The sequence below is a fragment of the Pygoscelis adeliae genome, unplaced genomic scaffold (genome assembly GCF_000699105.1).
Source record: "Pygoscelis adeliae isolate BGI_AS28 unplaced genomic scaffold, ASM69910v1 Scaffold182, whole genome shotgun sequence".
Lineage (NCBI taxonomy): Eukaryota > Metazoa > Chordata > Aves > Sphenisciformes > Spheniscidae > Pygoscelis > Pygoscelis adeliae.
The window spans coordinates 116222-132868 of NW_008824669.1; the positions used below are offsets into that span (position 1 = coordinate 116222).

Sequence of the window (16647 nt, forward strand, 5' to 3'; positions counted from 1 at the left end):
CGATTCCAACCCAAACCATTCGATGATTCTATGATCCCAGAGCAGGCACTGCTGAATGCTTCTGTTGATGGTCTTGCTTTCAAAATGGTACAAACTGTTTTAAATGCTGATTCCCACTTTGCTGAACAGAACTGAAGAGCTAAGGTAGTCCTCAGTGGGCACATAGTCTGCAGGCACAGCCACGTGAGCACTTTAACTCTCATGACATGAAAAGAAGGATGGTTCAAAATAAGCAAAAGGAGATATTTCTTCACATAATGCACAGTTAAACTGTGGAGCTATGCTATAGGAGATGTGCGTACCAGGCGTTTACAAGGGTTCAAAAAGCACATTGCCAAAGTCATGCAAGGAAAATCCACTAGGAGCTACTGGACACAAAGGTGAGCAAATGTGGTCCTGCGGATCTTCAAAGTGTAAATTCCTGGGGAATCATAGAATCATTTCGGTTGGAAAGGAACCTTAAGATCATCGAGTCCAACCGTAAAGAAGAGGAGAGCACTGCTGGGAAGCAGCATCACATGCATACCTGGTTCTTCTCACTCTCCTCCTGGTGTCCATTGCTGGTCACCAAGCCAGGTGGTCTGGTGTGACCCATCACAGCTCTCCTCCTGCTCTTACTGAACTCCAGACCAGCTCCGGCACACCACTAGCACATCTAATTGCAAATGAAAAACTCCTGCCCCTCTGCTGATGCAGGATGGCATGGCAACCATAAGATAAGACAAGTTATCTCCCAGCTGGGCGGAGGGGTTGCAGCGTAAGGCACTCTGCATGCACAGCCAGCAGCACGCGCAGGCAATTACCACCACCCAGCTCACGTGCCGTAATTCATTAAGCCGCAGTAACGCAATCACCCAGCTGAGCCCTTTTAGGAACAAACCGCCGAGACAATATTGTCCTCTGGGGACCTGCAGTTCGGAGAATTAATTTAGTGTAATAACTCCCAGCGATGTTGTGGACAATCAAACTGAAAGAAACGATGATCTGTCTCTAAATTGCCTGTAACCAACCCCTCAGCTGATGCCCTGCTCATCGGCGACTGCCGGCTCTGCTCGGGCAGGAGGGGCAAGTGCTGACTGCTTGTTCAGGACTTTCATGCATATGAACACTTAATCCTTGAGGAACCTCATCGTGAAGGACCAGCACTCCAACAAGGAGTTCTTCACGTTGTTCTCTGGGATGCTCAGCTTCAGACGGTGCAGCTTTCTTAGTCATTTGGTTTCGTTTTAGGCAGTCTGTGAGGAGCAGGGAGTTGGACTCGACCCTTATGGGATCCTTCCAACTCAAGATATTCTATGATTCCTCTCTGAGATGCACCTTTAGTGCAGTTGTTCCTGAAAACATGGCCTGTCCTTCACCACTGGTTCAAAGTTTCTAATTCTTAAGCAGGACAACGACTATTATTTTAACAGCATCTCTGCTTAGGTGCTTTCAGCTGCCTAGAAGAGTTTTTTCCATCGTTACGCTCTAAACGCTATGATTTAGCTAGATGCTAGCATTGCTACTCATCATTGCAGGCAAGTACACCACCAGAGACTTAATTTTGTCCTTAAAAAGAAAAAAATTATTGGTCCTGAGTTTGCTCAGGAGAAGACCTCTCCCACAAATGGCAGCTTTTCACAGCCACCATTATGCTGGCTCAACTCCTCTGCACCCTGCTTAGCATGGACGGCCGTGACATCCCTGGTGGGTTTGGGTGGTTCCCTCTGCAACCCCAAAGAGAGTCCCCATGGTGGCTCCAGTAACCCCCATCAGCTCCCAGGAGGGCACGGAGGAGACAGGAGCATAAGGAGGAGGATGAAAACCTGATTTCCAGATGCTGCTCCACGGGTTCAGACCCACATTAAACCTAATTAATTTGACTCGGAAATCCTACTGAGAAGGAAAAGGGTGTTTCAACCTTTTCAATTCCTTCCCTTCCTCTTTCTTCTGCTTCAGCACCGTTTGTTGAGTTCACTAAAAGCACTGCAAATCATGTGGCTCAATGCTAGTTTTCAACAAGTACCCAGTCCATCCAAAACATTTCATTTTGTTCCAGCTAGGAACAGCACTTCGGCACTAAAATAACGACTTGATATTGTTGCTTTCTTTAATAAACATCCTCTCCTCTCACTGCAAAGCCCTCAGTAAATGGCCCTGGAAGAACAAAAGACATTTCTGTATTGTTTTAAGTTCTCTTCCTTTCTGAAAAACCTCAATTAAAACGGTGAAAAAGCAAACGTGTCGCTACTATACTCTGTAATTATGAACTCATTTCTATTCACTCGCCCAGCAGGAGAGGTTTGTCCTGGTGACCTCTGAAAATGGGTTTCTAAGGCTTTTCCAAAATTTCACAGCCTTAAAAACGACACTTCCATGTCAGCCATAAAACAGTTCACCTTCGCCTTCACCCAAAATAACTCGCAATCTTAAAATCCAGGGTGAGGGCCGTTCCTGTGACTATTTTTATTTGTGAAAGGAGCCCTAGCGCTGGCCATTAATAGACTGGCATGGCAGTGTCTCTGGAAATAGTGCAACCCTTCAAGACAGCATGAAAATTGCATGAACACGGGCTGTCAGCTTATTGTAGAGTTTTCAAGTAAATACCTTGCATGGCACGCCCCTGAGTGATTTTTGGGCTTTTCTTAGCAATCTTTCCAGCACAAAAATTACCTGGCCCGAAGAGGACGCGTGCCATTGCGATCCCAACCTCTTGACTAGCCCATGCAATGCTTGTGGGAACAAGCGTGGAGTTTTCTTTTGGTAAAGTCTACTGAGAAGACATTTTGCGAGAGAAAATGTTGGGACAACTTGGTTATGTATGTATATATCTTGGTTATATATGTGTGTATACATATGTCTTTAAGCAGAGAGTGAAAGACAAGGAGAGTAAACAAGAGGGAAAGCCATTTTTTTTATAAGAGATGAAACAGTGGACAAGAAGATGATGCCTGAGAAGTCAGAATCAGATAATAATGATGCAGAGCAGCAGATTTTCATGCAAAATAAAGTAATATTGTCCTTTAAACACAAGCTAGTCAATAGCTTTAAAATTCACACACAGGACTACAAGCCACACTGCTTTAGGGTCCGTTCCTGACCCTCCCATGATTTCACGTGCCCATGACACACCTAGGCACATATTCTCCTTTCTCTTAACATTTAGGACCAAATCCAAGGGAGCACATGCACATCCACAACACAGCTTAGGCAGAGCCGAGGACCCTGCAGCTCTCATCAACCAATTTCCAAAATCCCACCCAACCCCAAGGGTTTGGGTCAGCTCACGTTTTGTCTTAGGACATACCAGATCCATGAACTGGACATCCACCCACCAGCTCCCTTCTAGAAGAAACCTTCTAGAAGAAGGTGCAAATTGTTAAGTGAAGTGAGAACGAGTTAGGGATTGTAGCAGGAGTTGGCAATGCCTTGGAGGGGCTCAGGGCTAAACCTTTCCACCTGTGATGACAACAGTTTGCTTCGTCGACACCTGTTTACAAAAAACGAAGGGCAAAACCCCCAACTATGCACTTCACCCAGGCTGCTGAAACACCTGTGACTGGTGTCAACTCCTGCTCATTAGCAGTGCTGAGCCGGCTTGGCTGGTAGATTCAGGTAGGATGTATCTACACAGCTGATGGGCAAGGAGGGCTCGCTCTGGCCAGTGAAGCCGGGCAGCCTCAACAAGGGGTCGAGCTAAATGTGGGTGAGGGATCTCATCAGCTATGTGCATATTCCAGGTACAGAGACAAGCCCATTTTCTTCAGACACCAGAAATACTTATGGCAAGCATGGTCAGAAGAGGACACTGCTGCCCCCAAAGCTTCTCAAGAAGTGCCAAGGCAGTACTTTCTGCGAGCACGAAAATGTCTCGGTAGAAACCCTTGCTTTCCTTGGCTGAGAAGAGATTTCTCGTCCATGAGACGGGACAGAACGGGATGCCCAGTCTCAAGCCTTTGTTCTTGCTGAAGAGAGCCCAGAAACAAATCCCCGTCCCAGCGCTTCCTCTGGCACAAGGTGTTTTGGCTCAACTCCTCACGCAGCTCTTTGTTTTTCAGACTTCCTTGGTTCTGGTCAACATGGGAAGGCAAAATAAAGCAAGGAAACCTGTTCTCATAAGATGGCCAGACTAATTTTTCTTATGTGGGCACCAGAAGATCTCAGTGAGAAGCTGTCCAGGGCTCTCCAAGCACCTGCGATTGCCACCTTTGGGAATCCCCACCTTGTCCCAGAGGAAGGGGAATCCTCCCTCCTCTCCACGCAGCACCAGATCATTGTAGGGTTGCTCACAAAGTTCAGTCCTGTGCAGGACTTTTACCAGAGTGCCATGGTGGAGACTTTCAGGCCCTGTGCATATGTGCCTGGCGTACAGAACCACAAGAGAAAATACCATTTAACGCATGGAGCACACAGGCTACGGGGAGGAGATTACACAGCTTCACACAGACGGTGGGTTCAAATTCCCTAATTTTAGGTGTCTGCGATGTCAGAGGCCAAATGTGAGGTGGGGATCTAAACTCCATGGCAGCTCAACCAGGTGGTGGAGACTGGGGAGAGAGTCACCTGGCCAAATGCCTGCTTCACGCTGAGGTGAACCATCCTTCAAACTACACTGACTGCGTCCCCTCTGAGCATAACGGGAACTTTGGCACCCAGTTCATATATAGTCAACTTAGTTATGGACACATGTGGTGGGATTCAGGTGGTGGTGTTACTCGAGATGCTCTGTTGCATCTTGTCGGGCTCCCACCCCATTTCGGTGCAGGTTTCACAAGGTCCAGTGTCCGGTAGCTCCTTCCATGGGTTTCACGATATGCTAGGGCATCTGAAATAGCAGCTGTGATCATGGAGGTGAATCCCAGCAGTCTCTGATAAAGGTGAGAACTGAAATGAGGTCTGCCACGTTCCCCCCAGGGCCCTGGACACAAGAGCAGTTGCCTTGCTAACCTTCTCCCTAGTTGTACAGCCACCACAACCTCCTGCTCCCCGTTCCCTAACACTCACAAGAATGGGCAGCAGCAGAAAAGGAGCGAAGAGCTGTCCGTGCCAACAACTCACTGTCCTGCAGCTCCAGCCCCTGCTGCCACACAGGAGAAAGATACCTAATAAATACCGAGTTTTGATGAAATCGGGTGTCCCTCCTCCACAGCCACACACCGAAGTTCTCCTGGATTTTTTGCTGGAGCAATTATTTTGCTTTCTGTGAAGTAACATCATAAGACCCTCAGCTTATCCAGCAGGCCATTACATTTCTATTGAGGTTTCGTAATAGCAAAATGTTTTGCCGGTGGTACATAAAGTCTTTCAATCAGCTGCAGAGATGGAGAAAAACAACCTGCAAAAGCCTCCTGATGCCATAAAGTCTACTGGCAGCTTGGCAATTCAGGTTAAATTTAGTCTGCAGGACAGAGGTCACTTCAGTCGCCAAGATCATAAAAAAAAAAAAAAGGAATAAAAAGTCTTGTGTTGTAGAGTTTTTATGTAATGACAAAGCCGCTCTCAATAGAGAGGTGGCAACCCTGCAGCTGGGAAACGCACCCAGCTCTCTCCTGCCACTGCCTCCTGGCATTAAAAAAAAGGAACAATGAAAGGAAAGGATTAAATTTGCTTAGATGAGTATCTTTTAACCCTTCTGCACCATGCCTTTGGCTAGGCACACAAGGAGGACGGAGCAGATATGGAGAACGGTAATGGATACGCATCTCCTTGAAGTCCTGCTCATGTGGATCGCGTCCTGTGGAACTCACAAAGGTTTATTTTTCTCTTTACATTAGTCTTGAGCCCACAGAGCGCTCCGATATTTGCAGAAGTACATTTTCCCCGCATCACATGAAATGCAAAATCCTTTTAGTTGTTGCTAGCGTCGGGAAAGGAGCTGTAAATACGGCATCGCCTTTCGTGGTGTGTTTTGCAGCCGCACCATCTGCCTTCAGGGGTGACTCACGGCTGGGCCTATTTTCACTGACACCCTCGGTGCGTAAGGGCTTAGCGCTGATCACAACAGCAGAAACAAGAGCAGCTGGGTGGAAAACCCCTACTCACCCCGCCACAGCTTGAGACACGGGTGACAGGCAAAACAAACTCCCCGATGGATGCTAAATACCAACTGCTCCACCTTACTGCTACTGGTGTTTCACATGGACCGCTCAGCTAATGGGAAGACCCTACGTGTGCAGCTCTGGGGATGGTGCTGGGGCAGGCAAGTGGCTCTAAGATGAGCCAGTCTAGGACTGATGCTAGGTATAAACTTGGTTGAACTTCAGATGGCTTCTGCAGAGCTGTTTGATCGTCTGTGTCCTGTAGGTACCAGGGCTAGGATTACTGCACAGGGATGGTGTTGGACTATTACAGCCCCATGCCACGCTGTGTCCTGTTCACTGAGCTCAGAGCACGGTGCAAAGGCAGCGAGGGGTCTTGATGTAGCCAAGCCACCTCCAGATCTCAGCTCCAAGAGGTCCCTCTTGACAAAAAGCTGCAGTGCCGCCCAGCAGCTCCACCCGTGGCTGAGTCACCTCCAGCCGGATGCCCGTGGGTCATCAGGAGGCGGCTTTTTGATCATTCAAGGACCGCTCCTTCAACGGGGAGCCTGGAGCAGGCTTTGTTCTCAACAACCTCCCCCTGAGAGCGGGGTCCCAGCGCCGTGACCCCTGGCAGAGCCTTCTCCTCGATGCCTGGAAGGAAGGGCAGTGGGGCCGGGCGATGCCAGTGCGTCTGGCCAGCGCAGCTCTGCGAGTAGGAAGGGGCTCCTGCTTGACCCCTCCTGATACCATCTCTGCCCCACTCCATCACTGCCTTGCCCAAAGAGCAGCTGATGGACTAACCAGGTCCCAACGACTCCAGGTCTTCGTAGGGACCTACCCTTGTAAGAGGGTATGGGAGTAACTACAAACACGGGGAGGAAGAACTTTGTGCCACTGCAACCCCCTCCAGTTCCCGACATCTGTTACTCTCTTGGTGGCAATCAAGGCAGACCTTCCTCTGATTTCCAGTCTTAATTACATGGCCGGTTTTATCTGCTCGCTGTTCACAGCAGCGCATTTCTTCAGCAGAAATAGCCCTTCTCCCCCTGCGCCGTTTACCCCCGGGTATCTCGAGAGCATCCGCATCCGCTCCCAGCCTCTGCCGGGCAAGGCTGAACCAGCCGACATGTGCGAAGCAGCATTTCCTTCTCTGGGCTTTCAAGTTTATTTTATCTTTCACTTCCCTGGGTGATCCCTGGCTCCTCATATTAACAAACAACAACAAAAAAAAAAAAAAGCAGAAAAACTTTTGCTTTACGTCTCATCTCATCTCAAATCCCCCTTGCTAATGGCTCCATCTCATTCCAGCATCACGCAGTCCTGCAACTCCCACCCGACCCCATACCTTCTCCCTGAACGAGATCTTGCCCTTGAAGGAGCAAGCTGGGCAAAGCTGATTCCTGTGATGTTTTATGACAGGGTAAAGTGGTAGAGTGCCCTTTATGGTGTTTTGAAAGGAAATTGTACAGGAACAATGTCCCGAGCAGTGTGGCTATTGAAAACCCTTCACAAAAGGAGTTTGCCACAAGAGGAAAAGCAGCTTAATCAGTCGAACTAATCACTGTAGGTGGTTGAGTGTCCCTGAGGGTCTGTAAAATCAAATATAATGGGAAAAGAAATATATCACAGCTTGCCTACGCTCCTCGGCGGAGCCGCCGGCGGATCTGGGACGTTCCCTGCCTGGCCCCGAGCCCGCCGTGATGGTCCTTTGCAGGTCCCTATGCAGGACCATGCTCGCCTCTGTGCAAGGCCCTGGCTGGGGCCAAGTGGATCAGCTGGGATATGCCCCGGGAGGTCCCTCAGCAACGTGGTGGCCCGTCGGGATGAGCGGGGCTCCGAGCAGGGAGGCAGGACAGGGGTGCCCACCCACGTGCACTCACCCCAGCTAACCCGGTTTTCGGCGTGGGCGCGAGCAGGAGGGGTCAGCGGCGCTTACACAACCCTCCTGCTTCAGGAAGAGGAAACCGTCCCTGACAGCCACCCGGGGCTCTCCGGGGAAGGAGGATATTTCTGCCTCCCCCAGCTCTGAATCTAATTAAAAACAGAAAACAACACACACACACACACACACACAAAAAATCCAGACTGTTTTTTCCTGATCATTTAAGTGTAAAGCCAAGTTAACGGTAGGAAGCAAACTGGGACAACGCAAGAGAAAACTTGGGGACGTGTCTGTAATCCTGTTGTCAAAAGCTGTAAGTATTTGGGGCACGCTGTAGGGAGATGGGGAAAGCACACAAGCCTCTTTGCTCCCACCCCTTCTCTCCGTGTACGAGCCAGGAGGAGCTACGCAGTCTTCTGCTCCAGCTCCTTATCCCCACGCAAGGGCTTTACGAAGGATGGATTTCCCAGGTGCAGAAATACCCCTCTTAAACCCCCATCCAACAGGAGAAGGAGGAGATGACACGAAGTTCAGCCACAGCTAAGGGTGACGGTCCTTCACCCGAGGCTGGCCGTGGTCCCCAACAGCCCTGGCGAGGTCAGGCAGAGCAGCCCCTTGTGGCTCTGGTCATCCCAAAGCCTGGAGACACACCAGCTGTGCACGGAGGAAGCACAAGGGATCCACACCTCTTTTCCTGAAAAGAGGAATTCAGATGCCTTTTGGAAAGGGGGGATTGATTAACTCTCAGGCTTTTACTCCATCCTCTCCAAGACATGGGGCTGCGCTTCCCTCTGTCGTCCTCTCCTGTCCTTGCCCATAGACTGAGCACCAAAAGCCCCGTGAGATACCAGCCAGCATCTACGCACACATGAGGATTTCCTTTTGCTAAGGTATTCAGCCTGATTTGACTTTTGAATCCAACAAGATGTGATTGAACCAGTGTGATTACGACGGCGCAAACTTTTTAAGACTTCCCCAGCAACCTTTTCCCGGTCCTCAGCAAAACTGTCCCCTTCCTTAGGTGATGCAGAACAATTTCAGTACTCTCTTAACCAGAAGACCAAGAAGTAGGTACGGATTCACCTGTCTTAACCCATTGCAACTCCATATATTCCTTGTAAATCCTATCTAAATGGGGCAACATTTCTTATCACTCCTACAGGGCTGGTGCAAGCCTCTGTGCATGCATTTCCGGGCCATGGGGTTTGGCCAGCTGGACCCTCCATCCCAAAACACATCATACCAGGATACCATGGGAACTGGAGAAACCCTGTGCAGCACCAAGTTGACTTGCAATGCTTCGATACTCAAGAAATGGCGTTTTCGGGAACTTTTTAAAAACAAGGGGCCAAACTCAGAGCCCACCTGCCCAAGGAGACCACGTCCCAGCACAGCTTGTGCTCCGCTAGCAGAGAGGCATTGGGCTGGGAAGGGTCGGAGCAGAGGACTTGAGAAATGGTCCGTTGTGCCCCATATCCCCGAGTATTTTTTTTCTCTCAACTGCTTGCAGGAGGGAAGGGCGGGAGAGGTCCTGCCACCACCCAGGGAAAGTCCCTCCTACCCAAGAGGTAGTTGCCTATGGGAGGTCAAACCAAGTTGCCTTTGGTGATATGGAGGTAGGGTGGGTCTTGTGTGGCAGCAAACAGCGGATTAGCGTTTGGGACAATAAAACCCTCATTGGCGTTCAACGCTTGCTCGCATGGACATCTACAAAAAAACTTGCCTCTGCTGCTCTCCTTCAACAATCCCATCAAGCGGTGATGCCCTCCACCACCCTCATCAGGGGGTGGCAAGTTACACCTTGTGTGTCCAAACCAAGAGAGAGAACACCGGGTGTGGGATTTCTGCCGGGTGAGGTGGGGAGGGCGATACCTCTCCCTGGTCTCCTGCCCTAATTATAAGCTCTTTGCAACAAGGACCTCACCACCTCCCGTAGGCATTTACACCACCTTGTGCAACCAAACCCTCCACCAGGTGTGGCTCTGATGTTGATCGCCGTTATCGAAAATGTGTCCAACAAACCCACAGTGGTCCTTAACAGGGAAAGTCGAAGGCTGTTTTAATGACACCTCTAATTCGCTCTTCATATCTACCTTATGCAACAAATGAAGCATGCATCCCACGGAAAAATGACTTGTGGAACATAAAAACATAGAATCATAGAATCACAGAATCATTAAGGTTGGAAGAGACCTCCAAGATCATCGAGTCCAACCGTCAACCCAACAACACCATGCCCACTAAACCATGTCCCTAAGCGCCTCATCTACCCGTCTTTTAAATACTTCCAGGGATGGTGACTCAACCACTTCCCTGGGCAGCCTGTTCCAATGTTTAACTACTCTTTCAGTAAAGAAATTTTTCCTCACATCCAATCTAAACCTCCCCTGGCGCAACTTGAGGCCATTTCCTCTCGTCCTTTCGCCAGTTACTTGGGAGAAGAGACCGACACCCACCTCGCTACAGCCTCCTGTCAGGTAGTTGTAGAGAGCAATGAGGTCTCCCCTCAGCCTCCTTTTCTCCAGGCTAAACAACCCCAGTTCCCTCAGCCGCTCCTCATCAGACTTGTTCTCCAGACCCCTCACCAGCCTCGTTGCCCTTCTCTGGACACGTTCCAACATCTCAACATCCTTCTTGTAGTGAGGGGCCCAAAACTGAACACAGTATTCGAGGTGCGGCCGCACCAGTGCCGAGTACAGGGGCACGATCACTTCCCTGCTCCTGCTGGCCACACTATTTCTGATACAGGCCAGGATGCCATTGGCCTTCTTGGCCGCCTGGGCACACTGCCGGCTCATGTTCAGCCGGCTGTCGACCAACACCCCCAGGTCCTTTTCCGCCAGGCAGCTTTCCAGCCACTCTTCCCCAAGCCTGTAGCGCTGCATGGGGTTGTTGTGGCCGAAGTGCAGGACCCGGCACTTGGCCTTGTTGAATCTCATACAGTTGGCCTTGGCCCAACATATTGTATATGCAAGGAGAAAGCTATGGTTGCACGCCCATAGGGTTGCTTCTCCCCAAGGGAGTGAAAGGTGCACGGCAGAGACCTCAGGGTAGGTGAGCCGCGCTCCTCCACAACGCGGTGACAGCATTTCCCGAGGAAAGGTGACGGGAAGGAAGCAGGGACGGGCGCTATTTATAGCTTGGCCGGATGTCAGCATCATTTCGCATGAGAAACAAAAGGTGCTTCGCTAGCCCAAGACGTGGCCCCTTCTGAATGTCACTGTCAGGGAGGGGAGCGGAGCCCACACGCGCTCTAGGGGGGAACCGGTATCATTTATAAGACCAGCTGGAAAAAAATAGGCAGATTTCTGGGTACCAATGTGCTTTATCAGCTCTTTTATAATAGCTGTGTCATAGAAAGTTCCAGCCAACCTGAAGGTCAGCTACAACCAGGCAAGGCCAGCTGGACCTGTGCATGGTGGAGAGGTCAGCCTGGGGGCTGACTCCTCGACCCAAGTTGGATGTCCACTTGCGAGCGGTGACTCCTGCACATGGCAGGAGGATGCCCACCGTGGTCACCTGGGATGTGTCATCCTTCTCAGATGAGGCAGGTCCTGGGCAGGGAGAGACGGCGCACTACAGACAGGCATTGCTCGTGGGGTGTGGGGCGCTACTCAGTGCCAGGTGCTCACCACCTTCAGGAGAACGGGAAAAGCTGCTCGATGGAAACCAGACCCAACCACGCCAGGGCTTTGGGGCCACACCTGCTTCTAACCAACGGAGCAGGACAACCTCTTTTCTTCTTGCAAATCCATTGCGCATCAACCCTACTCCCACCCTTGGCTGCTACCAACCCCCTTCTAAGAAACCAGCTGCTGCCAACCCCTTTCTAAGAAACCAGCTCTTCTTCCCTTCGGTCCAGGCATCCTAACTGCTTCCTAACCCCCCTCCCAACCCACGCGCCACCAAATGGCTTCGCTCAGCCTCTCCCAAGCCTCGCTGCCTCCGATGCCCCATCCACAGTCTTGCAATTTTGAACCCAGATGAGGTTTAAAACAAAAAACCCAACTCCCAACTGTTTTGCTGGCCATAAAATCTCATCCTGAGGGATGTTTATACCACCTGTGTGGCTCCACCAGCTCCGAAATGAAGCTTTTCTCCCCCAGAATGATGCCTGGGGCATTAAGATAATAGCACTGCAATAAAGTGTGAACAGCTTTGTAACCTCTTTGTGCTCCAGTACAGTCTGGGTTTTTTATCCCATTCCCTTTTTTTTCTCTATTTCTACCTTTTTTTTTTTGCCTATTTCTACCATTCTGAGACCTCACTAACTGCTAGAAATCAATTTTAAGGAGCGAGTGCTCTCTGGGGGCATCTGAAGAGGCACTAGAAGGACTAAAACTTCCCTCCTAGTCCCAAATGCACTGCAGAGGCAAGGGGACCCTGAAAACCCCCAGCATCAAGCCATGTGGTGCGGGGAGAGGGGGGCTGCTGAGGTCCCCAGCCGAAGTCTAGGGGATGGGACCATGCCTTTTCAGCTTAGATAATTATTTAAGAGACTGTTGTTTCACTCCACTCCCTCAACCTGGGCTTCTTAGCTTTTTCCAATTAAAATAAGTATGTTTTTCTGTCTAAGCTTGGACACGACCATGGATGTCCGTGCAGGACTCGGGCAGGACTGCATCCCCTCTGCTCTTTCCATTTTATTTTATTTGTGATTGCTTAGGGCTGAAATGGTCCCATGTCTCCTCCCGCATGATGCCATATCAACTGGGTTTTAAGGCTTCTGTCTCTCCTGCCGGGATATTATCCCAGTGCTACTTGGTCTGGGCTGTATCTCACCCTGTGATCTTCCAACCCCAGCCCAAGGCAGTTTCTTTTGCTATCTCTCCTTGCCATCTGTGCAGGAGGCAGGGATGCCCTGCGGGGGCTGAATGCTTCTGTCTGCTGATGGTTTATCTGAAGGGACCAGAAAGAAATACACATTTGGCGTGATCCCTCAGACCGGCTGTGTTTTCGGATGGGAGGGAAGAACCAACACGCAGTTCCATGGCTCTGGTCCAGCGCAGCTTTGGGCATGGGGCTTCAGGCAGGAGACCCCTCGGCTCTGCAGGTCTCCTCTCCCGCAGCATCACGCACTCTTCGGATGGTGGAGGAAGACCTGCTCGGTGAGCCGGGATGGGAGCAGGATGCTCCAACCTCCGCTGCGATTTCTCAGGGAGCCCAGCCCAGCGCTGCGAGGAAGCCCACCCTCGTGGGCTTCTGCGTGAAGCCCTCTCTTGCAACACAAGCAGACTTCGGCTTGGTTTTAACCATGTTTCGGTGATCACAGAGCTGCAACCCAGCTGAAACAAGCCCTTTTTTTTCCCCCTAAATCACAAGACGAAATTGTCTTCAAATTGCATACAAGAAAAAAGGAGGGAGACCCAAAGAGGAGAGAAAACAGAGTTTGCTGCTGACGAACCACCCTGCCCACAGAAGAATGTTTCTAGGATGCCGGAGCAAACTCTTTTCAGCTGTTTTTCGGTCCCTGGTAAAATTTGGGAAAACCAAACCAGGCACAGAATTAACTACATCACGGCTGTTCACGAGTCGAGAAGTGATGGGGAGATTTGAGGACACACTCCAACAGCTATTACAGGTGTCTGTAGGACTCCCCCAAAAATCCCCACGTGAGGCATCACAGCTCAGACCCAGATTTCAGATCACTCTAGGAGAAGACACTGGCCACTTTCTCTCCTGTTAAATAACATTAACCTTGCAAACTCCTGGTTTTAGAAATGCTTTATTGCCCCGGTTGTGTTGTCTCAGCCACAGCAGAACACGCTGGCAGAAATAAAGCTGCATCTACAACTAACTCCCTTATTCCCCGCTTATTTTCACATTTAACCATGGTCGTGATTCCTATCAAGGACTCTAGATGCCCTTATATAATTAAATATGCAATTTACACAATTAAATATCAAACTGACCCAATTAAATTAACTCAATGGATTGAAATCACCAATGCCACAGGAACTCAGCTGCCTATTTAGCACACCCCCTCCTTCACGCAGACAGGCATCCGACGCTTGCTGCAAACCCCTCTCAACCATTCCCACTTTGCAGGCGACCCTGAAAGTCAGCAAATTTTGCTTTTCAATAGAAAGGGAGGAAGCAAGTCGCAAGGACTCAAAGCTTTTATAGATAATAACTTGCCAGCTGCCTCTTCTAACACAAGCTGGGGGGATCTGGCTATGCTGGAACAAGTATAAGGGGAAGACGAGGTCCTTAAGATACTCCTGGAGCAATATAGGACATACCCCACATTTAAAAGACAAACCAGGGGGATGGACAGACTCTGCATTTTCAGGACGTTAGTGCTCAAATAAGGGTTTATGCATTAACCCAACGCTGGCAGCTGCTGAAGAGCAGTATTGTCCAAAGACCCTCCATGAGACAGTGGGGGAAGATGTGCAATGAAGAAGAGAAGATTAAAAAAAAAAATAATTAAAGAGGTTTCACCTACCTCCGGTCGTTTCTCCTCCTTCTGAACAGTTTTTTGGTGTGTGCAATTTCAGCTTCATGAGGCAATGGATGGTAACCCTGTAAAACAGAGGGAAAAGCAGCGATCAGCTCCAAGTTACAGGAGGCATCAATATGGAAGGGGTCAGAGTGAGACAGAGCTGTACACCCAACTTGTGAGCATGATAAAAGAAACAGCTCCCATCCAAACATCCTTACAACATCTCAGACCCTATTGAAGCAGGTCTGGAAATCCACAGACTTGTACCCTCTCAGGGCCGTTGCAACGAGCAGGGAATGAAGTTACCTGCAATTTCTGTATGGGAGAAACCACACGGGGCAAATAACTGGACCACGTATGGATGGATCCCCATATACACCATCTACAGGGAATTGACCCACTTCACACACGACATTGCTGATACTGGTGCACCTAAACCATCCACTTTCCCTGAGTTGTTTCCTTTGGATTTATTTATTTATCTAAAATTCAGCTGTAAAAATGTCTGTACGGGGATGATGCTCAGCAGCATTTTGAGGATACTGGAGTAAGCAAACATGAGCCACAGCTAGCTGGTCTGTTGGGGCTGCGCCGCCATGCCGTTAGCAAGTCAATGACATTGTCATGAGCATCTTGCTGTGCTTGCCCACTGTGAGCTAGTCAACCCATGCCACCCCTAGGGTAGGGATGGGTGGCATCCACCTACTTGGAAACAATTGGGATGACCAGGACATTAAATGATTTGCCCCGGTCACGTCAGTGGAAGAGCTGTGTGTAACTCAAGCTGCTGCCTTGTCCTCTCTCCACTGAAGGTGCCGACTCTCTGACTTAGTATGTTCATCTGATAAGGGGGATGCTGTATTTACCATCCTACTATGGGCATCGTGAAGCTTCATTAATGTGAGCAAAGAGCACTGAGGTTCCTGGACAAAAGGCACTATGTAAGTGCAAAGTATTATTTATTTTCCAGGGACTACAGAGCTGTCATAACCATAATGATTTTTATTTATGCAGTATTGTACTTCCCAGGCTGGCAATAAAAGCCCTGTAAAAGTCGCTCCTTTTATTTCCATCGCAATCTATCTTAGCCTCTAAGCTCCAGCCACTGCTGGTGAATCACCATGTGCAAGGGGCCACGAGGGAGCAGCCTGGGCAAGGGCAAGGGCTGGGTGGGAACGCATCTTATCGAGCAGCAGCTTTGTCACATTGGCATGACAACATAACACACTGACTTCAAAAAACAGTCCCTCTCTCTCTGCGTGAAGAGCCTTAAAAATGACAGTTAATTTTAGTAGCAGTTACTGAGTTAATAATATTTTTTGAGTTCCTCTAGTGGAAGATGTAACGGAGGAGAAAGGTTGCTGAGGATGGTAATAAATTTAGGCTTGCAGACCAGAGAAGGCATCCCCGAGTCCAAGACCAGCAGGGTTTATTGTGACCACCCATCCTGGCCATCTGCAAACAGCCTGGAGAAACTGCTACTGCAGCAACCCTACAGCTCCCACGGCAGCTGGAGCCTTCCACTTCAGAGACCTTCGCTCTTCGAGACTTCAAGCAATGAAGAACTCGCCCAGCCCCTGGGTAAGTCCTGCTGCTGGCTAGCACGTCCTCATCTGAATCTTGCTTTGGCTGCAGTCTTCAAGTGTGTTTCCCGAGAAGGTAGCTTCCCTTTTAACTTTCTTCTTCACTCTTAACTCTTCCAGAGAAAATTGGATGTGCCATGATCACGTGGTTTAGCACAGGCATTAGAAAGCATGTTATAGAGTAGTACCCACTCTCAGTGACCAAACTATCCTTCTCTCCCACTAAAACACCCTTAACACCCAGAGGTGCTACACCAGCCACAGCGTCCTACACGATCCCTCATAGCAACGGTAGAGAGGCCACCGTTACATGAAGTTGCCTTAGCTTTCTTGCAGATCTCATCCAGCGAGGATCTGCTCAGCGACGCATGTTGTTCTGTGGTCCTCTGCTCACGTCCCTACACCCAGCACCAGGAAGAGCTCTCCTCATGCTCCCTAGATCTCTGAACATAAAAACATCCCTAAACTAAAGGGGGGTAGATTCAGACTAGATAGAAGGAAGAAATTTCACGCTGAGGGTGGTGAAACACTGGCCCAGGTTGCCCAGAGAGGCGGTGGATGCCCCATCCCTGGAAACATTCCAGGTCAGGCTGGACGGGGCTCTGAGCGACCTGATCTAGTTGAAGATGTCCCTGCCCACAGCAGGGGGGTGGGACTAGATGGCCTTGAGAGGTCCCTTCCAACCCAAACCATCCTGTGATTCTATGATTCTATGAACTCACCTTACTGCTCAAACAT

At 49.7% G+C, this 16647-nt stretch overlaps 1 protein-coding gene across 4 annotated transcripts in view; it reads right to left on the reverse strand.

Moving 5' to 3' along the window:
- CTIF (CBP80/20-dependent translation initiation factor) overlaps positions 1-16647 on the reverse strand; it is a 147839-nt gene that overhangs the window by 52368 nt on the left and 78824 nt on the right. For all 4 annotated transcript variants that reach the window (XM_009322961.1, XM_009322959.1, XM_009322960.1 and 1 more), the window contains one exon: positions 14330-14406. In XM_009322961.1, the coding sequence (XP_009321236.1) occupies positions 14330-14406 (77 nt within the window). The remainder of the gene's footprint in view (positions 1-14329; positions 14407-16647) is intronic.